At 41.8% G+C, this 26,401-nt stretch overlaps 1 protein-coding gene and 1 pseudogene across 12 annotated transcripts in view; both read right to left on the reverse strand.

Moving 5' to 3' along the window:
- The window catches only part of LOC105489414 (family with sequence similarity 81 member A), a 124,298-nt gene that overhangs the window by 24,902 nt on the left and 72,995 nt on the right, over positions 1 to 26,401 (reverse strand). For all 12 annotated transcript variants that reach the window (XM_011754297.3, XM_071066771.1, XM_011754277.3 and 9 more), the window contains one exon: positions 7,049 to 7,167. In XM_011754297.3, the coding sequence (XP_011752599.1) occupies positions 7,049 to 7,167 (119 nt within the window). The remainder of the gene's footprint in view (positions 1 to 7,048; positions 7,168 to 26,401) is intronic.
- On the reverse strand, positions 13,045 to 15,450 carry LOC139355413 (mitochondrial import inner membrane translocase subunit TIM14 pseudogene; annotated as a pseudogene).

A 26,401-nucleotide genomic window follows, 5' to 3' on the forward strand; every position in this document is an offset into this window, starting at 1 on the left:
AATGTACATTACATTACAAATTTAACATATTTGATAATAGCACAAAGGAGGTGGATGGAGCAAAGCTGTATTGGGGGTAACAAAATGACAACAGATGGTGTCATTTCAACAGATGCTAGCAAACTGATCCTGCAATATACAAAAAGGATTATATATCATGATCAAGTGAGATTTATTTCAAGAATGCAAGTTTGCATTAACATCAGAAAAGCAATTAATGTGTAATAAACCTTATCAGCTGAAAAAAGGACAAACCCCACACGATCATCTCAATAGGTGAAGAAAAAGCATTTGACAAAATCCAATACCCTTCATGATAAAAACAGTCAACAAACTAGGAAACTAGGAAAAGAAAATCTTTCTCAACCTAGTAAAGAACATACACAAGAAAATCCACACTTGGGCTGGGCGCGGTGGCTCATGCCTGTAATCCTAACACTTTGGGAGGCAGAGGCAGGTGGATCACTTGAGGTCAGGAGTTCAAGACCAGCCTGGCCAATATGGCGAAACCCCATCTCTGATAGAAATACAAAAACTAGCTGGGCGTGGTGGCAGGCACCTGTAATCCCAGCTACTCGGAAGACTGAGGCAGGAGAATCACTTGAACCTGGGGGACGGAGGTTGCAGTGAGCCAAGATCGCACCACTTCACTCCAGGTGACAGAGAAAGACTCTGTCTCCAAAGGGGAAAAAAAAATCCACACCTAACATTCTACTGAATAATGAGAGTATGGATACTTTCACCTAAAATCAAAAATAAGACAAGGGTATCTGCTCTCACCACATTTATTCAACATCATACTGGAAGTTCTAGTCAGGGCAATTAGGCAAGAAAATGAAATGAAATCCAGATTGGAAAGTAGAAAGTAAAACTCTATTTGCAGATGGCATGATCTTGCATGTAGAAAATCTTTTTTAAAAATCCACTAGAAATTATTAGAAGTAATTAATGAGTTCAGGAAGGTTGCAGGATACAAGACCAACACACAAAATCTACTGTACTTGTCTACAGTGGCAATAAAAAAACAAAAAGATTTGCTATTTACAGTAGCATCAAAAAAGAATAAAATACTTAGGAATAAATTTAAAGAAGTATGAAACTTATACTTTTAAAACTCCAAAATATTGTTGAAACATATTAAAGATGACCAAAATAAATGGAAAGACACCCACATTCGTGGATCCAAATACTTGATTTTGGGGCCAGCCATGGTGACTAACACCTGTAATCCCAACACTTTGGGAGGCCAAGGTGAGAAGATTACTTGAAACCAGGAGTTCAAGACCAGCCTGGGAGAGACCCTGTCTCTACAAAAAATGAAAAAAATTAGTGAGATGTGGTGGCACATGCCTGTAGTCCCAGCTATTCAGGAAGCCGAGGTGGGAGGATTGCTTGAGCACAGGAGTTCAAGCTGCAGGGAGTTGTGATCACGCCACTGCACTCCAGTGTGGGCGACAGAGGAAGATGATGTTTCTAAAAAAATTTTTTTTAAAGAAAGGCTTGTTTTTTGTTTTTTGTTTTTTTTCGAGACAAGGTCTTGCTCTCTCTGTCACCCTGGTTGAAGTGCAGTGATGTGATCATAGGTCCCTGCAACTACAGGCATGTGCCACCATGCCCAACTAACATATTCATTTTTTCATAGATATAGAGTTTTGCTATGTTGCCAAAGCTGGTCTCAAACTCCTGGCCTCAAGCAATCCTCCTACCTTGGCCTCCCAAATCCCTGGGATTACAGCCATGAGACACTGAACCCACTGAAAGACTCAATATTTTTAAATGGCAATATTCCCCAAACAGATCTACAGATTCAACACAGTCCCTATCAATATTCCAACTGGTTTCTTTGCAGAAATTGACAAACTGATCCTAATTTTTTTTTTTTTTTTTTTTTTTTTTTGAGACAGAGTCTCTCTCTGTTGCCCAGGCTGGAGTGCAGTGGCGGGACCTCGGCTCACCGCAACCTCTGTCTCTCAGGTTCAAGAGATTATCCTGCCTCAGCCTCCCTAGTAGCTGTGATTACAGGTGGCCGCTACCACACCTGGCTTAATTTTTGTATTTTTAGTAGAGAGAGGTTTCACCATATTGGCCAGGCTGGTCTCAAACTCCTTATCTCGTGATCTGCCCACCTCGGCATCCCAAAGTGCTGGGATTACAGGCGTGAGCCACCATGTCCAGCCTGATCCTAAATTTCTTCTTCTTCTTCTTCTTTTAAATTTGAGACAAAGTTTTGCTCTGTCACCCAGGCTGGAGTGCAGTGGCATGATCTTGGCTCACTGCAACCTCTAGGTTCAAGCGATTCTCCTGCCTCAGCCTCTCCAGGAGCGGAGATTACAAGTGTGCGCTACTACACCCAGCTAATTTTTGTCTTTTTAGTAGAGATGGGATTTCACCATGTTGGCCAGGCTGGTCTCAAATTCCTGACCTCAGGTGATTCACCTGCCTTGGCCTCCCAAAGTGCTGGGATTATAAACATAAGCCACTGCACCTGGACTGATCCTAAATTTCATAAGAAAATACAATGGACCTAAAACAGCTAACACAATCTTGAAAAAACTGGATGAAGTTGGAGGACTCACACTTCTCAATTTTGAAATTTACCACAAAGCTATAGTAATCAAGACAGTGTGGCACCAGCATAAGAAAAGAATTGGGAATCAATGCAATAGAATTGAGAGTCCACAAATAAATTTATACACCTATTGCCAAGTGATTTATTTTCTTTCTTTCTTTCTCTTTCTTTCTTTCTTTTTCTTTCTTTCTTTCTTTCTCTCTTTCTCTCTCTCCTCTCTCTCTCCTTCCTTCCTTCCTTCCTTCCTTTCTTTCTGAGATAGAGTCTTGCTCTGTTGCCCAGGCTGGCATGTGGTGGCGAGATCTTGACTCACTGCAACCCCTGCCTCCCAGGTTCAAGCGATTCTCCTGCTTCAGCCTCCTGAGTAGCTGAGACTACAGGTGCAGGCCGCCATACCTGGCTAATTTTTGTATTTTTAGTAGAGACGGGGGTTTCACCATATTGGTCAGGCTGGTCTTGAACTCCTGACCTCCTGATCTGTCCGCCTCGGCCTCCCAATGCGCTGGGATTACAGACGTGGCCACTGCTCACAGCCGCCAAGTGATTTTCAACTAGGGTGCCAAGACAATTTGATGGGGAAAGAATAGACTTTTCAACATATTTTGCTGGTATAAATAGATATCTACAAGGAAAATAATAAATGTGGAACCCTACCTTATACCATACACAAAAAAATTAACTAAAAATCCATCAAAGGCCTAAATGTAAGAGCAGAAACTTTAAAACTTAAAAAAGAAAATATACGCATAAATATTTGTGACCTGGATTATGCAACAGTTTCTTAACTATGACACCCCAAACACTAGCAACTGAAGAAAAGATTAAAAATTTTTAAGTTTCAAAAGACACAAGAGAATGAAAAGACATCCCTTAGAATGGGACAGTAATTTTTCAAATCAGATATCTGATAAGGGAATTATATCTAGAATATATAATTTTTAAACTCTTACAGCTCAATAATAAAAAGACAATTACCCAATTTAAAAATGGGCAAGGAATCTGAATACTTCCCTAAAGAAGATACGGCAATGACCAGTAAGCACATTAAACGATGTTCAACACCATTAGTCTTCAGGGGGATGCAATCAAAACCACAATGAGATACCCCTTCAAACCCACTGGGATGGCTATAATCAAAAAGATAGGAAACAACTGTTAGTGAGGATGTGAAGAAATCGGAGCTCTCAGACACTGCTGGGGGCAATGTAAAATGGCGGCCATTTCCGCAAACAGTCTAGCTGCGCTGTTCCTCAAAAGTTAAATATAGAGTTATCATGTCACTCAGCATTTTCATTCTAGGTACATATCCAAGGGAAATGAAAACCTATGAGCACACAAAAACAAATAGACAAATGTTCACAGCAGCATTATTTAATATAGTCAAAAGTGGAAACAACCCAAACTTTCAACTGATGAATGGGTTTTTTAAATGCAGTACACAATGAGGTACTAGGCAGCCATAAGGAGGAATGTAGTACTGATACATGCTACAACACGGATGAACCCAGAAAACATGATGCTAAGTGTCAGAAGCCAGTCTCAAGGGAACACATTCACTCGAAATGCTCAGAAGAGGGAAATCCATTAGAGAGAGAATGTAGGCCTGCCATGGACTGGGGAACTGGGGAGGCTGGGGAAAAATGGGGAGTGACGGCTAACGGGTATGGGGTTTCCTTTTGGATGATAAAAATGTTCTGAAATCAATTGTGATGATGACTACACGACTATGTGAATATACTAAAAACCATTGAATTGTGTGCTTTAAGTAGTTGACTTATATAGTACCTGAATTAGCTCTCACTAAAGCTGTTCAGAGACAGAGAGAGAGAGAGAGAGAGAGAGAGGAGAGAGAGAGAAAGGGGGCCATCTATCGGGCCTTCAGGTCTGATCAAGTCCTGTTTAGAACATGGTATGCCACGTGAGCTAAATGTGTATCTCACCTCCATAGAGAACTTGCCTTTGCCCTTCTGAGCTGGATTTACAGCGAAAAAAATCAAGGCCCTTTTGCTACTAATTACATCACCAATGGACCCATAAAAACTATAAAATTAAATATGAAATAATATAGCAATCTAGTAACTTAAGAATACCACTTAAAATGTTCATAGCCCTCCAATATAATTCATAATCACTACAAGAAAGACAAGAAGCTTTTCCAAAGAATTTTTATTTCACATGAATTCATTTCAACAATCAAGTCTCATCAGCATTCCAGGCAAAAGACTAATATAGCTAAAAAACAAATCAAAAATATCCAGTACTCATAACAAACATTTTTTATGCCTTTAGAGTGAAAGTTTTTGTTACAGGAAAGGAACAAGTTGGATAGAGAAGTTGATAAGAAACTGAAGAGTATAAGATTCCTGAAAGTATTTTAAAATAATTATTCTACTTTGTATTAGAACCAGCATCATAAGGACAATGTCACTGCTCTTGCCCCTGAGATGATACAGCTACCAGTGGTTGCAGGCCCTGTTCATCGCATGCAGGGCACCAAGCCTCTCACATGTATTCCATCACTTGATTTTCATCTGCAACTCAAGCGGGTATGAAGATCCTCAAAGTCCTCCTAGAGTCCCTACTCTGTCGTGTAGCTCTCCAGTTCTTCTAACTCCCTGCTGTTCTGAGAGGTATCACAGAGCTGGTATTTCTTTTAAGCCGAACTCCACAAATGAAGAGTTAAGGTTTTCCAGTCCTCTTACAGTGAGTTTCCAAGGTCATTTCTTCATCAAAATGGATGATGAATGTTGAGTATCTACTGTTTTCCAGAGACTGTTCCAGGCACTCAGCTATAGAGAGATAACACATCTGGAACCCCCCCTCCAACACAGTAAAGGCAGCAGAGTGAGGAAGACAACAGAGAGACTCAATAGAGCAGTGAGTGCTAGGAGAGCTCTATGGAGTGGGAGTGTCAGGGAAGACTCCCAGAGGGGGTGACACTTCAGCTGAACTTTAAAGACTGAAAAGAAGTTAGAAAAGGAGGAGGAGGCTGGGCATGGTGGCTCACACCTGTAATCCCAGCACTCTGGGAGGCCAAGGTGGGCGGATCACCTGAGGTCAGGAGTTAGAAGCCAACCTGGCCCACATGGTTACAACCTCATCTCTACTAAAAATACAAAACTTAGCTGGGTGTGGTGGCAGGTGCCTGTAGTCCCAGCTACTCGGGAGGCTGAGACAGGAGAATTGCTTGAATCCAGGAGGTGGAGGTTGCAGTGAGTCGAGATTGTGCCACTGCACTCCAGCCTGAGCGACAGAGTGAGGCTTGTCTCAAAAATAAAAAGAAAAGAAAAAGAGGAGGAAAAGGAATGCTAGGTACGAGAACAGCACATACAAAAGTGTAGCAATAGACGAGCATGGCTTATTCAGGGACTAACAAAGAGTTGATCACTGCTGAAAGGTACAGTGCAAGGGGAGAGAGAGGAGAGGGAGTCAACAGGGTGTCATCACCAAGGATCACACTAAGGATACTGAAGTTCATCCTATTGAGGACAGAAAATCACAGAAGGAGAGTGATCAACCTGTCCCCATCCAATCCATGCAGCCCTCTGCTATTAGACTGATCTTTACCCAGCGGACGCAAACACACATGCCCAGCATTCAAGGCCCTCGACATGTTGTTTGCACAAACACACCCTAACACTACTCCTCCCTGCTCCAGAGGCCTTGCATGCTAGAGGTCCTTGTTCTTTCTTCCGCCCGTCTCCTTGCAGACCACCCTCATTGCCACCTCAGGCTGATGGGAAGTGCCATTTGCTCCTCAGCTCCGGTGCTGATACGTATTAATGTACTTGGCTCTTAGTCCCAGCAGAGGGCAGAAGAGGCCCATAAATACTTCGGACAAATTTGTCCCAGTCAGATAAAAATAGCCCTAGAAACAGTCCTGGTGCAGTGCTTCCCAGACTTTCCCATGCATATGAATTCAGGGCTCTTGTTAAAATGCAGATTCTAACTCAGTAGTTGCGGGGTGGGCTGGAGACAGTACATTTCTAACAAGCTCCCCGGTGATGTTGAGGCTGCTGGTCCACGCAGCACACTTTGAGAAAATAGCACTTTTCATACTGAGGAGAAAGATCTTTTTTCTAAGTTTCCAATCTTTCCCAGACCAATACTTTCAGAAAATTAAAAAATGAATAACAGAAAAAAATAAATTTCCAAAACGACATACGAACTATGTCAACTTTATATTATCGGATTCAATAAACATAGTATTACCCTATCAAGTTACAAGGTCAGCTGAGTGAGTTCTCCCATCATTTCTTCCCATGAAGACAACACCAATTGCGTAACAAAAGAAACCCATGGCGCCCTCACAACCAGGTTTAACTCCTACCACTGGATTTTATGGCCAAAGCAGGGAGGGAATGTACTAAAGGAATGCAAGGCATTTGCTTTGGGGCTTCCTTAATACATTCCCCACTATAATGGAGTTTGTAGAAAATGGTTTTTGATGAACAGACACCCCAACATTTGAACACCTACCTTGCTACTCTTCCTCGAAGATCTCCCAAACCGGAGAGCTGGCGCATCTCCAGGGTCTTTAAGGCAGAATTAGTTCCATAGCTAATGTTGTCCCGGGCACGAATCTGCTCCTGGAGTACCTGGGCAACATAAAAAACACTAAGGAAGTCATCTGAGAATTCACAGGCTTCCACAAAAGCATTTTCTACTTTTGGCAAAAATAAGAATGTTTAACTCAGTCTTTCATAAGAGACTCCTTTTCAACGGTCACCTGATGCACACTTAAACAGATAACTAGGGGGCTTAGACAGAGACCTTAGAGGCTCCTCCCAGAGCAAGTCCCTTTACTTACCATTAAAAACTAAGTTCCGGCCGGGCGCGGTAGCTCACGCCTGTAATCCCAGCACTTTGGGAGGCCGAGGCAGGCGGATCACGAGGTCAGGAGATGGAGACTATCCTGGCCAACACGGTGAAACCCCATCTCTACTAAAAATACAAAAATTAGCCGGGCGTGGTGGCGGGAGCCTGTAGTCCCAGCTACCCGGGGAGGCTGAGGCAGGAGAATGGCGTGAACCCGGGAGGCGGAGCTTGCAGTGAGCCGATAATGCGCCACTGAACTCCAGCCTGGGCAACAGAGCGAGACTCCATCTCAAAACAAAAACAAAAACAAACTAAGTTCCTTTAGTTTTAGTATTTCTTCCTTAGTAATGAAGCCATTTTCTTTTTCTTTTCCTTTTTTTTTTTTTTTTTTTTTTTTGAGATGGAGTCTTGCTCTGTTGCCCAGGCTGGAGTGCAGTGGCACAATCTCAGTGCAACTTCTGCCTGCCAGGTTCAAGCAATTCCCCTGCCTCAGCTTCCCGAGTAGCTGGGATTTACAGGCATATGTCATTACATCTGGCTAAGTTTTGTATTTTTAGTAGAGACGGAGTTTCACCGCGTTGGCCAGGCTGGTCTTGAACTCCTGACCTCAGGCGATCCGCCCGCCTCGACCTCCCAGAGTGCTGGGATTATAGGCGTAAGCCATGGCGCCAGCCGGCATTTTCTTTATAATACAGTATTTGCTGGGTCCATAGATTGGATATGGAGTGTTTTCTTTTTTCAATATTTTAATGGCAGTTTAGAATTCCTCTTTGGGCCAGGCGCGGTGGCTCAAGCCTGTAATCCCAGCACTTTGGGAGGCCGAGACGGGCGGATCACGAGGTCAGGAGATCGAGACCATCCTGGCTAACACGGTGAAACCCCGTCTCTACTAAAAAATACAAAAAACTAGCCGGGTGAGTTGGCGGGCGCCGGTAGTCCCAGCTACTCGGGAGGCTGAGGCAGGAGAAGGGCGTAAACCCGGGAGGCGGAGCTTGCAGTGAGCTGAGATCTGGCCACTGCACTCCAGCCCGGGCGACAGAGCGAGACTCCCTCTCAAAAAAAAAAAAAAAAAAAAAAAAAAAAAAAAAAAAAAAAGAATTCCTCTTTGATCTAAAGGTATCTTAGGAATCTAAGGATTACTTAGAATTGTGGGGTTTTTTTTTCATTTTCAAGCAGTTAAGTTTTTTTTTAGTCATTTGTATTATTTATTTCGAATTGTATTGACTTGTGATTTTATAAAAATATTCCTAACACAGTGGCTCATGCCTGTAATCTTAGCACTTTGGGAGTCTGAGGTGAAAGGATGGCTTGAGGCCAGAAGTTCGAGTCCAGCCTACATAATAATAAAGCAAGACTACATCTCTACAAAAAAAGTCTTCAACTCAGGTAAAATTTCTTCTCCTGTGTAACTAGTATTTCTTCTCCATCTGTTTCTTTTTCTCCTCTGGAACTCCTATTACGGACATGCTGGGTGTCCTGGATCTGTCCACCAAGGCTTTTAACCTTTCCCTTGTGGTTCCTCTCTCTTTGCCTTTGGTTGTAATGTCTCAGGGATTTCTTCTACTTTGTCTTGGGGGCAACTGATTGCCTCTCATTCATCTACTGACTTTGTTTTAATTTTTAATTTTTGTGAGTACACAGTAGATGTATATATTTATGAGGTATATGGGAATTTTTTTTTTTTTTTTGAGATGGAGTCTTGCTCTGTCACCAAGGCTGGAGTGCAGTGGCATAATCTCGGCTCACTGCAACCTCCACCTCTCAGGTTCAACCAATTCTCCCTGCCTCAGCCTCTCGAGTAGCTGGGATTACAGGTGCCCACTACCACGCCCGGCTATTTTTTGTATGTTTTAGTAGAGATGGGATTTTGCCATGTTGGCCAGGCTGGTCTTGAACTCCAGACCTCAGGTGATCTGCCCACCTCGGCCTCCCAAAGTGCTGGGATTACAGGGTTGAGCCACCACGCCCAGCCATGGGCTATTTTGATACAGACATACAATGTGTAATAATCACATCAGGGTGAATGATGTATCCATCACCTCAAGTATTTATTGTTTCTATTACAAACAACCCAATTATATTTTCAGTTATTTTTACATGTACAATTAAATTATTGACTATAGTCACCCTGTTGTGCTATCAAATACTAGATCTTATTCTAACTATTTTTAATACCCATTAATCATCCACATTTCCACCCTACCCCCCACTATTCTTCTCAGCCTCTGGTAACCATCATTCTACTCTCTATCTCCGTGAGTTCAATTGTTTTAATTTTTAGCTCCCACAAGTGAGTGAGAACATGCGAAGCTTATCTTGCTGTGCCTGGCTTATTTCATTTCACTTAACATAATGACCTCTGGTTCTATCCATGTTTTTGCAAATGACAGAATCTCATTCTTTCTTATGGCTGAATACACTCCATTGTGTATCTGTACCATACTTCTTTATCCATTTGCCTGTTGATGGACACTTGGCTTGCTTCCAAACCTTGGCTATTGTGGATAGTGCTGCAATAAACATAGGAGTGCAGATATCTCTTCCATATACTGATTTCCTTTCTTGTAGATATATACCTAGCAGTGGGGTTGCTGAATCATACGGTAGCTCTGTTTTTAGTTTTGTGAGGTACCTCCAAAGTGTTCTCCACAGTGGTTGTACTAATTTACATTCCCACCAACACTGTAGGAGTGTTCCCTTTTCTCCATATCCTTGCCAGCATTTGATATTGCCTGTCTTTTGGATAAAAGCCATTTTAACTCAGGTGAGATGATATCTCACTGTAGTTTTGTTTGTTTGTTTGTTTGCTTTTTGAGACTGAGTCTCACTGTCACCCAAGCTGGAGTGTAGTGGCATGATACCGGCTCACTGCAACCTCCACCTCCTGGGTTCAAGTGATTCTCATGCCTCAGCCTTCCAAGTAGATGGGATTACAGGTATGCATCACCATGCCAGGCTAATTTTTTTTTTTTGTATTTTTAGTAGAGATGGAGTTTCGCCGTGTTGGCCAGGCTGGTCTCAAACCCCTGGCTTCAAGTAATCCACCCACCTCAGCCTCCCAAAGTGCTGGGATTACAGGTGTGAGCCACTGCACTCAGCCAATATCTCATTATAGTTTTGATTTGCATTTCTCTAATGATCAATGATGTTGAGCACCTTTTCATATACCTGTGTTTGCCATTTGTATGTCTTCTTTTGACAAATGTCTATTCCGATCTTTTGCCCATTTTTAACATAGATTATTAGATTTTTTCGTATAGAGTTGTTTGTGCTCCTTATGTATTCTGGTGATTAATCCCTTGTCAGATGGATAGTTTGCAACTATGTTCTCCCTTCACTTTGTTGTTTCTTTTGATATGCAGCAGCTTTTTAACTTAATTTGATCCCATTTGTCCATTTTTGCTTTGGTTGCCTGTGCTTGTAGGGTATATCTCAAGAAATCTTTGCCCACTCTAATGTCCTAGAGAGTTTATCCAATGTTTTATTTTAGTTGTTTCATAGTTTGAGGTCTTAGATTTAAGTCTTTTTTTTTTTTTTCAACTTTTATTTTTGGTTCGGGGGTATATGTGAAGGTTTTTTACATAGGTAAACTCATGCCATGGATGTTTGTTGTACAGATTATTTCTGTAAGATAATTAAACACAACTATTGGGTACTGAGTTTAATGTGTTGTTGTACAGATTCTGTACATTAAGCCCAGTACCCAATAGTTATTTTTTCTGCTTCTCTCTAATCTTTAATCCATTTTGATTTGATTTTTTGTATACGGTATGAAATAGGGGTCTAGTTTCATGCTTCTGCATATGGATATTCAGTTTTCCCAGCACCACTTATTGAACAGACTGTCCTTTCCCCATTGCATGATCATGGCACCTTTTCAAAAAGGATTTTACTGTAGATGTATGGATTTGTTTCTGGGTTCTCTATTCTGTTCCATTGCTCTATGTATCTATTTTTATGCCAGTGCCATGCTGTTTTGGTTAATGTAGCTCTGTAGTATAATTGGAAGTCAGGTAACGTGACTTCTCCAGTTTTGTTCTTTTGCTCAGGATAGTTTTGGCTTTTTTGGTATTTTGTGGTTCCATATGAAATTTAGGATTTTTTTTTTTTTTCTATTTCTGTGAAGAATGCCATTGGTATTTTGATAGGGATTGCATTGAATCTGTAGATTGATTTCGGTAGTACAGACATTTTAACAATATTATGTATTCCATTCCATGACCATGGAATATCTTTCCATTTTTATGAGTCTTCTTCAATTTCTCGCATCAATGTTTTATAGTTTTCATTGTAGAGATCTTTCACTTCTTCGGTTAATTCATAGGTATGTATGTGTATATATGTATATATTTATTTAATTTTTTATTTTTGAGATGGAGTCTCGCTCTGTTGCCCAGGTTAGAGGTTAGCTAACTACCACCTCTGCCTCCCGGGTTCACGCCGTTCTCCTGCCTCAGCCTCCTAAGTAGCTGGGACTACAGGTGCCTGCCACCACGCCCGGCTAATTTTTTTTTTTTTTTTGTATTTTCAGTAGAGACAGGGTTTCACTGTGTTAGCCGGGATGGTCTCAATCTACTGATCCACCCGCCTCGGCCTCCCAAAGTACTGGGATTACAGGCATGAGCCCCTGTGCCTGGCCTATATTTATTTATTTAATTATTGAGACAGGGTCTTGTGCTGTCACCCAGGCTGGAGAGCAGTGGCGCGATCTTGGCTCATTGCAACCTCTGCCCCCAAGGCATAAGCAATCTTCCCAGGTCAGCCTCCCAAGTAGCTGGGACCACAGGCACACACCACCATGCTCAGCTATTTTTTCGTATTTTTGGTAGAGACGGGGTTTCGCCATGTTACCCAGGCTGGTCTCAAATTCCTGAGCTCAAGTAATCTGCCCACCTTGGCCTCCCAAAGTGCTGGGATTACAGGCGTGAGCCACAGCACCTGGCCAGTATTTAATTTTATTTATAGCAATTGTAAATGAGATTACTTTCTTGACTTCTTCTTCAGATTGTTCCCATTGGCATATAGAAATGCTACTGATTTCTGTATGTTGATTTTGTATCCTGAAATTTTACTGAATTTGTTTATCAGTACTAAGAGTTTTTTGGTGGAGTCTTTAGGCTTTTCCAAATATAAGATCGTATCATCTGCAAACAAGAATAATTTGACTTTTTCCTTTCCAATTTGGATGCCCTTTATTTCTTTCGTCTGATTGCTTTAGCTAGGACACCTAGTACGATGTGGAATAACAGTAGTAAAAGTGGGCATCCTTTTCGTGTTCCAGATCTTAGATAAAGACTTTCCATTCTTCCCCATTTAGTATGATACTAACTGTGGGTCTGTCATATATGGCTTTTATTATGTTGAGATGTGTTCCTTGTATACCTAGTTTTTTGAGGGCTTTTCTCATGAAGGGATGTTGAATTTTATCAAATGCTTTTTCAGCATCAGTTGAAATGATCATATGTTTTTAGTCTTTCATTCTGTTGATATGATGTATCACACTGACTGGTTACATATGTTAAACCATCTTTGCATCCCTGGAATAAATACCCCTTGGTAATTATGAATGATCTTTTTAACGTGTTGCTGAATTCCATTTCCTAGTATTTTGTTGAGGCTTTCTGCATCAATATTCAATGGGGATATTGGCCTGTAGGTTTTTTTTTTTTTTTTTTTGCTTCTTTGTTTAATTTCGGTACCGAGGTAATACTGGCCTCGTAGAATGAGTTTGGAAATATTTCCTCCTCTTCTACTTTTCAGAATAGTTACAGTATGATTGCTATTAATTCTCTTTAAATGTTTGGTAAAATTTACCAGTGAAGCCATTGGGTCCTGGGCTTTTCTTTGCTAGGAGGCTTTTTTATTATGGCTTCAATCTCATTACTTGTTACTGGTCTGTTCAGGTTTTGGATTTCTTCATTATTCAATTGTGGTAGGTTGTATGTATCCAAGAATTTATCCATTTATTCTAGGTTTTCTAATTTTTTGGCATATAGTTGCTCATAGTAGCCTCTAATGATCCTTTGAATTTCTGTGATACCGGTTGTAATGTCTTCTTTTTCATCTCTGATTTTATTTAGTTGGGTCTTTTCTGTTTTGTTCTTAGTCTAGCTAAAGTTTGTCAATTTGCTTATCTTTTCAAAAACCCAACTTTTTGTTTCATTGATTTTTTTGTATTGTTCTCATTTCACTTATTTCTGATCTGATCTTCATTATTTCCTTTATTCCACTGAGTTTGGTTTGCTCTTGCTTTTCTGATTCTTTAAGACATATCCTTAGATTGTTTATTTGAAGATTTTCTTCTTTTTTGATGTAGGCACTTACAAACAAACTAACAAACAAGCAAAAAGAAAACTAGTAAAAACTCTATACTTTATTTTCACATATATATATTACATATATATTCAGAAGTGCTGCTAAATCTATACTTTAACATCATCTCTACACTTTTTCACTTTTCATTGTTTCTATTCATATCTTATTGTACTGTCTATGTCTGGAAAAGTTATTATTTTTGGTTGGTTCATCTTTTCATCTTGCTATTTAAGATAATGAATAGTTTACATACCACAATTGGAGTATTATAATATTCTGGGTTTTTCTGTGTACTTACTATTACCAGTGAGTTTTGTACCTTCAGATGATTTCTTATTGCTCATTAACATTCTTTTCTTGCATGTTGAAGAACTCCTTTTAGCATTTCTTGTAGGACAGGCCTGGCGTTGATAAATCCCTCAGCTTTTGTTTGTCTGGGAAAGTCTTTATTTCTCCTTCATGTTTGAAGGATATTTTCACCAGATACACTATGGTAGGTTTTATGCTAAGTGTTTTTATCCTTTAGCACTTTAAATATGTCATGCCACAAGTCTGCTGCCAAACATATTGGAGCTCCATTGTATGTTGTTTCTTTTGTCTTGCTGCCTTTAGGATCCCTTCTTTATCCTTGACCTCTGGGAGTTTGGTTATTAAATGCCTTGAGGTAGTCTTCTTTGAGTTAAATCTACTTGGTGTTCTATAACCTTCTTGTGCTTGAAATTTGATTTCTTGTGCTTGAATTTTGATATCTTTTGTTTGGTAAGTTCTCTGTTATCCCTTTCGATAAACTTTCTACCACTATCTCTCGCTCCACCTCCCCTTAAAAACCAGTAACTTCTAGATTTATCCTTTTGAAGCTACTTTCTAGATCTTGTAGATCTTGTGCATCATTCTTTTTTCATTCTTTTTTTTCTTTTGTCTCCTCTGACTGTGTATTTTCAAATAGCCTGGCTTCAAGCTAATTCTTTCTTCTGTTTGATTAATTCTGCTAACAGACTGATGCATTCTTCAGTATGTCACTAGCATTTTTCTGCTCCAGAATTTCTGCTTCTTTTTAATTTTCTCTTTCTTTCTGTCTTTCCCTCTATCTTCCCTTCCTTCCTTCTTTCCTTCATCCCTCCCTCCCTTTCTTTCTCTTTCTTTCTTTTTCTTTCTTTCTCTTTCTTTCTTTCATCTTTCTATTGTAGCTCTGAGGCATTTTGTTACAAAAACTTAGTACTCATATACATAAACTAATATGAACCTAAAATTCATCATACATTTACTTCATTTTTTAGCTTGATCTTCTAGTAAATCTTTAGCTTCACTGATTTTGGCTGCTATATAAGGAGATCCTCCTTTGTCAGGATTATTTAAAAGCATAATTCATTGATAAGCATCTCTTATTTTCCCTTTATTGGCAGTAGGGCTTACACCTAGTATTAATGCTGCTTCCCATTTTGTCATTTTGGGTTCAAACCCACCTCTATAATAGCCACCACTGAAGGCAGATTTTGTTAGGCTTTGAAAAACCTGTTTTACTTGAGGCTCCATATGCTTCATGGCTTGCAAAACATAACAGCCTGCAAATCCTGCAGCAGCAATGGTCAGTCCAACTGCTACCACTGTACTGGCTATGGCTCCAGCTGGGCTCCCTTGCTTCCTCCAGGAGCACAGCTCATCCCAGCTCCTCTTTCTCTCTCTTTCCTTCCTTCCTTCCTTCTTTCTTCCCTCCCTCCCTTCTTTCTTTTTCTTTTTTTCTATTTCTTTCTTTTCCTTTCTCTCTCCCTCTCTCTCTCTCTCCTTCCTTCCCTCCCTCCCTCCCTCCTTTCTTTCTCTCTCTCTTTCTCTTTCTTTCTTTCCAGAAGGATGGAGTGCAGTGGCACAATCTTGGTTTACTGCAACCTCTGCCTCCTAGGTTCAAGCGATTCTCCTGCCTCAGCCTCCTGAATAGCTGGGATTACAGGCATCCGCCACCACACCCAGCTAATTCTTGTATTTTTAGTAGAGATGGGGTTTCACCATGTTGGCCAGGCTGGTCTCGAACTTCTGACCTCAGGTGATCCACCTGCCTTGGCCTCCCAAAGTGCTGGGATTACAGGTGTGAGCCACTGCTCCTGGCCAATAATTTCAATTTCTTTGTTAAATTTATCTGATAGGATTCTGAATTCCTTCTCTGTGTTATCTTGAATTTCTTTGAGTTTCCTCAAAACAGCTATTTTGAATTATCGATCTAAAAGGTCACATATCTTTGTCTCTCTGGGATTGACTTCTGGTGTCTTATTTAGTTAATTTGGTGAGGTAATGTTTTCCTGCACGGTCTTGATGCTTGTGGATGTTAGTCAATGTTTGTACCCATCCTTCTTGGGAAGGCTTTCCAGATATTCAAAGGGACTTGGGTGTTAAGTAATCTAAGTTATTCGGTCACGACAACCATATCTGCATTAGGGGGTACCCCAAGCACAATAACACTGTAGTTCTTGCATACTTGTAGAAGTACTACCTTTGCGGTCTTGGAAAAGATCCAGAAGATTTCTCTGGATTACAGGTAGAGACTCTCATTCTCTTCCCTTACTTTCTCCCAAACAAGCAAAGTCTTTCTTTCTTTGTGCTGAGCTACCTGGAGCTGGGAAGGGGTACACAAGCACCTCTGTAGCCACCACCACTGGGACTGTGATGGGTCTGACCTAAAGCCAGCACAGCACCGAATCTTGCTCAAGGCCTGCTATAATCACTACATGGCTACCCCTATGTTCACTCAAGGCCCTAGGGCTCTACAATCAGCAAGTGGTGAAGCCAGCCAGGCTTCTGTCCTTCCCCTAAAGGCAACGAGTTCCTCCAGGCTCCAGGCAGGTCCAGGGACGCTGTCCAGGTGCCCCGGCCTAGAATCAGAAACCTTAGACATCTACCTGGTACTCTATTCTACTACGGCTGAGCTAGTGCTGAAACCACCAAAGTCCTTCCCACTCTTCCCTCCCCTTCCCCCAGGGTGAGGAGTCTCCCCGTGTCCACCACATGCCCACAGGGAATAAAGTCAGGCTACTGCCATTGTTCACTTGAGGCCCAAGGGCTCTTCATTCAGCTTGTGGTGAATCCTGTCAGGCCTGGGACTCACCCTTCAGAGCAGTGGGGCCCGCATTTAGCCCAGGGTACATCTAGAGATCCAAGAGTCCAAGAGCCAAGGCGTGGAGTCAGGGACCCCAAAAGCCTGCTTGGTGCTCTTCTCCACTGTGGCCGAGCTGGTACCTAAGCCAAAGACAAAGTCCCCTTTACTTTTCCCTCTGCTTTTCTCAAGCAGAAGGAGTCTCTCCTGACAGCCACCACAGCTGTGAATGTGTAGAGGCACCCCTAAAGCCAGAATGTCTCAGACTCTTACCCAAGGCCCATGGCACACTACTTGGTTATCACCGCTGGTTGGCCGCCCTGCATTCCAAAACAGTGTCCCATAAACACTGCACTCTCCCTCCCCAAAGCACACAGGCTCTCTCTGAGCCACATGGTCTGCTGACGGGGGGACGGGGGAGGGGTGGTGTCGGTGATTCAAGACTGTCCTTCCTACCTCTTCAGTGCCTCTTTCTGTGACATGATGTTAAAATCAGGTATTGTGATCGCTCACCTGCTTTCTGGTTCTTAGGAAGGTGCTTTATTTTGTAGATAGTTGTTAAATTTGGTGTTCATGTGGGGAGGACAATTGGTGGAAGCTTCTATTCTGCCATCTTCCTCTGCCCTCCTGTCCATCTACTGACTTTTAGAAATTTAAGTTCAAGAAGAAATGTTATGTGACACTTGGATCTCCTTAAATGTAGGAATTATTTTTTTATTCAAGGCCTACCTGTTTTCTATTTCATCTGCACCTGTGTTAAGGGCAGTGCTTATTCTTCCTCCTTGTGGCTACGGGCCCCATTAGATGTGATGTGACTTTCCTCTCTCTATTCACTGGAGTGCCTTAAGTAGGTAGTCTTGAGAGTAGTGGAAGGGGCTTATGGGCTGGTGGTGCAGCCAGTGGGAAGCACAGGGCCTGTCTCCAGGTGAGGTACCAGGAGGATGCCTCTTTACGTCCTATTCCCTCAGCTCTCCCAGCCCAGAGGCAGTGGGGAACAAGCCCACCCTACAACCCCTCCACCCCTCCATGGGGGAAGCTCACTCACAGGTGTGAGCCTGGACCCTCCTCCTGAGACTCCTAACCATGGGATCCTGCTGGCTCCCCAGGCCTTCCTGCCTGCCTATCCCAACTGTTCAGGAAGGTGGCACCTGGATTGGGAACAGAATGGAGACAGGCACACTAAACCACCACCTTCTCTTGCCTTCTGCGTCAATCCAAGGGTTTCTTGAGATTACATTCCTGGGTATATGCTTGTTACTATTTATTTCTAGGAATTTTGATAGTTTCTGATGTACTAACAATTTGCGGGAAATGAATAGGAAAAGCCCAAGTAGAGATGTAATTATGCTTACATAATTTGTTTTTGTGCTCCCTCTTCTTAACTATATTTTCTTTTCTTTTTTTGAAGTATAACATACATAAAGAAAATACTTGTGTATTTTTTTCCGGATTTTCAAACTTCTTAGTAAAAAAGAAAAAGAAATTAGGAATGTACATATTCTGTGTTTCCCTTAGTGGAAACCTGCTTGCGGCATTGACAGTAAAAAGGAAAATTTCACTGGGCGGCCGCAGTAGCTCATACCTGTAATCCCAGCACTTTGAGAGGCCGAAGCGAGTGGATCACAAGGTCAGGAGTTCGAGACCAGCCTGACCAACATGGTGAAACCCCGTCTCTACTAAAAATACAAAAATTAGCCGGGCATGATAGCGCACACCTGTAGTCCCAGCTACTCAGGAGGCTGAGGCAGAAGAATTACTTGAACCCAGGAGGCGAAGGTTGCAGTGAGCCAAGATCGTGCCACTGCACTCCAGCCTAGGCAACAGAGCAAGACTCCATCAAAAAAAAAAAAAAAAAAAAAAATTCACCAGAAAGAATTTAGAATTTCAAGACCTATCTATTATTTCTGTAGCTTCCAGCTTTTTCTCAATGAACCTGCTCTATGAAGAGGAATACAAACTAGTTACAATCACCTGTGAATGACAAAATGTGAGTCATCTGAATACATTCTTGCAAGGCAACTTCACATCTGACTAATGTGGTTCTGGCACTCTTCCACTGATGAGAAGGCGCTGGCAAGCTCTCATGCACTCTCTCTTAATAGGAAGTAACACCTATTAGTTAGAGTCAATAGAAAGTAACACTTATTCTTTTTCCATGTAGAGGTGCAAACCTTTGCCTATAGTAAGGCATAAGACCAGTGGTTCTCAAACATCTTTGGGGTACGTAAGTCTCACCCAGATGGCTTGTTATGCACGCAAATTCTTGGACCCCATCCCCAGAAAACCAAAGCTAGAGAACGAGCCCAGTGCCTAATACACTGTATTAGACACTATAGAGCTGGGCATGGTGGCTCGCGCCCATAATCCCAGCACTTTGGGAGGCTGAGGCAGGTGGATCACCTGAGGTCAGGAGTTCGAGACCAGCCTGGCCAACATGGTAAAACCCCATCTCTACTAAAAATATAAACATTAGCCAGGTATGGTGACAGGCGCCTGTAATCCCAGCTACTCAGGAGGCTGAGGCAGGAGAATTGCTTAAACCCAGGAGGTGGAGATTGTAGTGAGCTGAGATCACGCAATTGCACTCCAGCCTGGACAACGAGAGCAAAACTCCATCTCAAATAACAGAACAAAACAGACATTATAGGAATGACAAAGGCTATAACCAATCTTATTTCATTTGAGTTGTTTTTCAATCACCAAGCAATGAAAATGGAAAGCAATTCACAAAAAAGGGGCTTTAAAAAACACATTTTAAAAAAGGTTCAACCGTTCTAGTAAGCAAAGACACAAGAAGTACAAATCATACTATTATAACATATCACTCTGGTGTGGGATGTTGATAGTGGGAGAGGCTACGCATGTGTGGGGGCTGAGAGTATACTTTCTGCTCAATTTTGCTGTGAACCAAAAAAAAAATGCTCTAAAAAAATAAAGTCTATTTTTTAAAACCTCAGAAATAGCATTTTCACTTATTAAAGAAGCAAATATTTTAAATCTATAATGCTAAAAATATATCAAAAATCAAAAAGGTTTCAGCATCTTTTGCTTGCCTAAAAAACAGAAATAAAAAAGGCACAGCTGCCGGGCGCGGTGGCTCACGCCTGTAATCCCAGCACTTTGGGAGGCCAAGGCGGGCGACAATCACAAGGTCAGGAGATGGAGACCATCTTGGCTAACACGGTGAAACCCCGTCTGTACTAAAAATACAAAAACATTAGCCAGGCGTGGTGGCGGGCGCCTGTAATCCTAGCTACTCGGGAGGCTGAGGCAGGAGAATGGTGTGAACCTGGGAGGTGGAGCTTGCAGTGAGCCGAGATTGTGCCACTGCACTCCAGTCTGGGCAACAGAGCAAGACTCCATCTCAAAAAAAAAAATAAAAATAAAAAATAAAATAAAATAAAGGCACAGCTGGCCCTTCCCAGTACAACTTTTCTGGAGACCAATGCCAAAAAATATATATTCATAATGTTCATAACCTTTGACCCAGTAACTCTAGTTCTTGGAATTAATATTAAAAGAAATAATAAGAAAAATGTATGCATAAAAATGTCTTCATAGTGTGATACACACGTCAAGTATTTTACAAGGTACATTATTACACAAAAACACTCAGAGGTTCACAAAGGGCTTTTAGCCAACAAGGGAAAGTGTGTACAATTTCATATTAAGCAAAAAGAAAGCATAGAAAATAAATATGGAACAGGATTCCAGCTGTGTATTAAGATGCATATAAAATACTAGAATGTGAAAGTTTTACTTATCTCTAGGGTGGGATTATGGTTTATTCTTTTTTTTTTTTTTTTTTTTTTTTTGGTATTTCCCACAATGGACATACATTACTTTTATAGCCAGAAAAAAAAATGTGCTGTAAAAAAATGCTTAGAAATAAAAAAGCCCGTTTAACTCTCCAAATTCTTATGCAGATGAATAAGGTATTGCATTAGAAGTGCTCTGGGGCCAGGTGTGGTGGCTGACTCCTGTAATCCCAGCACTTTGGGAGGCCGAGGCAAGAGGATTGCCTGAGCCCAGGAGTTTGTGACTAGCCTGGGAAACATGGTGAAACCCTGTCTCTACACACATTTTTTTTTTTTTAATTAGCCACGAGTTGTGGTGCACACCCCTGGTCCTAGCTATTTGGGAGGCTGAGGCAAGAGGATCGCTTGACCCTCGGAAGCAGAGGCTGCAGTGAGCCATGTTCCCACCAGTGCACTCCAGCTTGAGCAACAGAGCAAGACCCTGTCTCAAAAAATAAATGAATAAAAATTTAAGAAAGAAGTGCTTTGAAGAATACAGGAAAGAATTCTACCTGACATTAACAAAGTATTCATGTTACTAGAAAGTAATATGAAAACAGAAGGTGTTAGATGGCTTATTATTTAAATAAATTCTAGAATGAAAACTTAGAAAAGTAATTCCTCTGTAAAGTCAATAATGTTCCTGTATTTGTCATTTTGGAACAATATATCATCATGATGCATTTATTTTAAAAAAGATTACACCATTATATATGGCATTAATTCTCCGTTTTCAATTCAATTTAAGAAACTTGGGCCGGGTGCGGTGGCTCAAGCCTGTAATCCCAGCACTTTGGGAGGCCGAGACGGGCGGATCACGAGGTCAGGAGATCGAGACCATCCTGGCTAACACGGTGAAACCCCGTCTCTACTAAAAAATACAAAAAACTAGCCGGGCGAGGTGGCGGGCGCCTGTAGTCCCAGCTACTCGGGAGGCTGAGGCAGGAGAATGGTCTAAACCCGGGAGGCGGAGCTTGCAGTGAGCTGAGATCCGGCCACTGCACCCCAGCCTGGGCGACAGAGCAAGACTCTGTCTCAAAAAAAAAAAAAAAAAAAAAGAAACTTGTTTTTTGCACACCTACTGTGTACTGGGCATCAGGCATACCTTCAGGGAGCTCAGTTGCAGCAAGAAAAACCAAAGGGTGGAAAGTGCATTGTCCAGTTCCACATAATAAACATGCTTTACACAAGCATGGAGCAGAAGCTAGCCACCTTGAAAAAGGGATGTCCCAAGTCCTCATTTATTTTTTCAAGACACGGCCTATCTTTAAAAAATCTCCCTTCCCAAGACAGCTTGGAATAGGGACTTCTGTGGGAGCCTAAATGTGCTGTATAATGCTGTTTATGCAAAGGTGAAGGCAACCAATCCCCTGGGACATCTAAGGCCCCCAAGACAGGCCAGTGTTGCCAGGAACCAGGAAAGAAACAGCTCTCCATATTCCTCCTTCTCCAACTCTTCCTAGATTGGGAAGGATTTGGAAATGAGGAAGTATAATTTCAAATCACCTAGAGAAAGGCCCACCTACAGCAGAGCAGGGAATTATAAGGTAGTATTCCCCTACATAGCTTTTTACCACAGTTCCAGCCTCATATATCAAATTGCCTTCTTGGCATTTCTACCATTTGATGGAAGTCTCTCCCTCCAATAGGCAGGAAGTCCTGTCAGCTCCATCTCCAAAATCGCTCCAGAATCCATCCTCTTCTCTCCATCTCCACCATGCCATGCCTCTCCCTGAACTCTGAAGTAGCCCCCTAACTTGTCTCCCTGCTTCAATTCTTGCTCCCCTAAAATCCTTCTCCACGAAGCAGCCAGCGTGAACTTTTTCAAACATAAATCAGTCTATATCCACAAGGACAAGGGCTTTTATCTGTGTTTTATTCACTAATGTAGCCCCAGCACCAAGAGTGTGAGGGGATTATTTAAATTCCTTGGCTGAACACTAAATAATGGCTTCCCATTTCCAGACTCTAAACTTCTTATCACAACCTTCAAGTTTCATGAGCTGCCCTTCCCCCAGCTCACAGCACTCCATCCACTGGTCCCCTTTCTGCTCCTTAAACATGCCCCGCCTCTTCCTGTTTATGGCCTTGGAACCTGCACTTCCCTCACTCTGGAGTGGTCTCCCTTCGTGTCTCCTCCCTCAACACCACCACCTTGGCTTGGCTGGCCCTATATGTCATTCCATTCTCAGTTCACATGTCACCTTACTCCCTTACCATCCTTTTTTTTTTTTTTTTTTTTTGAGATGGAGTCTCACTCTGTTGCTCAGGCTGGAGTGCAGTGGTGCGATCTCAGCTCATTGCAACCTCTGCCTCCCAGGTTCAAGCGATTTTCCTGCCTCAGCCTCCCAAGTAGCTGAGACTACAGGCACGTGCCACCATACCTGGTTAATTTTTGTATTTTTAGTAGAGACAGGGTTTCACCATATTGGTCAGGCTGGTCTTGAACTCCTGACCGCGTGATCTGCCCGCCTCAGCCTCCCAAAGTGCTGAGATTACAGGCATGAGCCACTGTGCCTGGCCACCATCCTTTCTAAGACAGCCACACAGTCACTCTCCATCACATCCTTTCATCAGAGCACTTGACATTGGCTAACATCACCTTGATTACTTAGCATTGACTGCCTGTACACCCCACTAAAGTGTGCAGTAGGGAGAAGACCAGAGGCCTGTGTGCTTGGGCCATTACTGCAGCCCCAGCGCCTCTAATAATGCCTGGCTGTTAGTAGGTTCGCGAGTGATTTATCAATTAATTTAGCTCCATGTTCTAGGATCTGATCTTCCGAGTTGAAGGCTTAGAGACTATCTCTAGCTGTCCATCCTGTCTTTGGTTTAAGCTGTTATCAATCCCTTTGATTTGAGCTGTTATCAGTCTCTGGTACCCAGACATGATCAGGTCCTCAAAGAGGACTCAGACAAGCTAAAATGTACTGGAGACAGAGCAGACACCAGAACACGAATTTATTAATTTACATTGAAAAACCTCTGTCAACAGAACTGAACAAATATTCGAATTCCATTCAATTTACTGTCTTCTCCCCCGGAGTCAAGTCACACAACAAGCCAAATCTAGTGGGTAGAATGAAAACAAAATGAATTTGGATGATAATCACCAAAACCCCTCTGCTGATATACCTGTTTCAATAGAACCAAATCACAGAGCTGCAGGCTGAAATTCTCTTTTTAAGTAAAATGCGTGAAGTCCAGTAGCCAAAACTCTTCCCTCATTGGCAGTACTGGAAGCACACTGAACCAAGATCCTGTATGTCCGTCCAACTACATATTAACATCACTGTCTACGCCTCTGCTTTGCCATGTTAATAAAGCCCAATGCTGCACTCATCGCTCAAGTTCAGAAACTCCAGTAGTCCATTTGCAAATTATTAAACTAGTAAACTATGTATGATATATTCAATTAGATGAGGGCTTGATACAGTTTCCCATAACCCAACTAGGTTAAAGCCAACATTCCAGGCCAGAAGGACATCATGAAGTTGAGCACATGGGAACTAAAGTAGGTCTGCAGATTCTAACCAGACAGGTGGCAGACCCCACTGCCTGGTTCCCAAAGGCCAGAGACACAGCTAAAGCCATAAAAAGACATGGGGGTCCAAACTACTTCCCCCAGCCATCAAACTGGCTTGGAAGGGAAAGCTTACCACCAATAAAAGGACCATGGACTGCTCACCAGGGCTTGGCTTCCAGGGATTGATAATGGCTTAAGCCAAAGACAGTATGGATAACTCAGACATGTATAATTCATAGTTGACTATATTACTTCCTCTAAATTTATAATTACGATGATCATTTGTGGAAAGTTTCTGAGGAATAAATAATTGATAAGCTTCTCCATATCACAAGGCACACTGCTAACAGAGACTGTGGATGGAGACGTACTAAAACAAATTTTTCCATTTAACATTTATCAAGCACTTACTGTGTACTAGTATACAAGAGTCATCTGTTTTGACATTGGAATCTGCTGAAAGAATATGAACAATAATTATAGGGTTCTGGAAGGGGCAAGGAGACCCAGAGCCTTTGATTATGAAACATTTATTGAGCTCCTACTATGTCTTAGACATTGGTAGGTGTTAAAAATAGAAACATTAAGACTTTGTTCTAGCTCTTGAGGATCACATAGGGTAATGGTTTGATAATATATTTTACTTTTTTTCCAGTGTATAACTGTTCAGAGTCACATGATAGAAAATCATAAAGACTTATCTAGGCAAATTTGCCAAGATACAGTGTTAATATATCTCAATTTGACTAGTTCTATCAGGATCTAGGAGTAAGTTCCACATCTTAAGAATGGCTTCAACTTTATTTCTGTAATATAAATTCACCTGAGGGATGACTCTAAAAAAATCAAATAACCCAGTAAAATTTTACTGTGTGAACTGAAAAACAGCTATAAACCAGCAATAATAATAATAATAATAATAACCCAGGCAATTTACAGAAGATATTCATCAAGAATCTCTAAATAAAAAATACACCTTCTGCATCATTGAAATACAATTTAAATATCTTCATACCTCTGCTTTAAAACTGATACTACAAGTATCAGGTTATTTTGTTCTTTGTTTTGTTGTTTTTGCTTTTGTTTTGTTTTCTTTTTGGGGTTAGAGTCTCACTCTGTCACCTAGGCTACAGGGCAGTGGCACAAAATCAGCTGACTGTAACCTCCGCCTCCCAGGTTCAAATGATTCTCCTGCCTCAGCCTCCCGAGTAGCAGGGATTACAGGTGCCCACCACCACGCCCAGCTAATTTTTGTATTTTTAGTAGAGATGGGGTTTCACCATGTTGACCAGACTGGTCTCGAACTCCTGACCTTGTGATCCGCCCACCTTGGCCTCCCAAAGTGCTGGGACTATAGGCGTGAGCCACCGCACCAGGCCAAGTATCAGTTTTATATTATGCCCACTCTCCCTATTTATTTTTTTATTTATTTAGAGATGGAGTCTTGTTCTGTCACCTAGACTGGAGTGCAGTGGCATGATCCTGGCCCACTGCAACCTCCACCTCCCAGGTTCAAACAATTCTCCTGTCTCAGCCTCCCAATTAGCTGGGATTACAGGTACACGCCATCAGGCCCAGCTAATTCTTATATATATATATTTTTAGGAGAGATGGGGTTTCACCATGTTGGCCAGGCTGGTCTCGAACTCCTGACTTTAAGTGATCCACCCACCTTGGCCTCCCAAAGTGCTGGGATTACAGGCATGAGCCACTGTGCCTGGTGCCGATTTTTATATTACTTATAAATGAAGACTTCCTTTCAGTACTTTTTAATTTTTACTCTACATCATTGTTATGGACTGAATGTTTGTGTCCTCCAAAAATTCACATGTTGACCAAGCGTGGTGGCTCATGCCTGTAATCCCAGCACTTTGGGAGACCAAGGCAGGAGGACTACTTGAGCCCAGGAGGTTGAGGCTGCAGTGAGCCATGACCGTACCACTGCATTCCAGCCTGAATGACCGCGCAAGACCCAGTCTAAAAAAAAAAAAAGAAAATTGTATGTTAAACTCCTAACCTTTAATGTGATGGTATTAGGAGGTGGGGCCTGTAAAAGGTGATTAGGTCATGAGGGTAGAATCCTCATGGCTGGGATTAGTACCTTAAAAGAAGGTCTTGCTTCTGCTCTCTGCTCTCTGCCATGTAAGGATACAAAAAGACAACCATCTACAATTCAGAAAGCAGGGGGTCTCACCAGACACTGGATCTACCAGCATTTTGATCTTGGACTCCCCAGTCTCCAGAATCATGAGAAAGAAATTTCTGTTGCTTTAGCTACCCAATCTATGGTAATT

The sequence above is a fragment of the Macaca nemestrina genome, chromosome 7 (assembly GCF_043159975.1).
Source record: "Macaca nemestrina isolate mMacNem1 chromosome 7, mMacNem.hap1, whole genome shotgun sequence".
Lineage (NCBI taxonomy): Eukaryota > Metazoa > Chordata > Mammalia > Primates > Cercopithecidae > Macaca > Macaca nemestrina.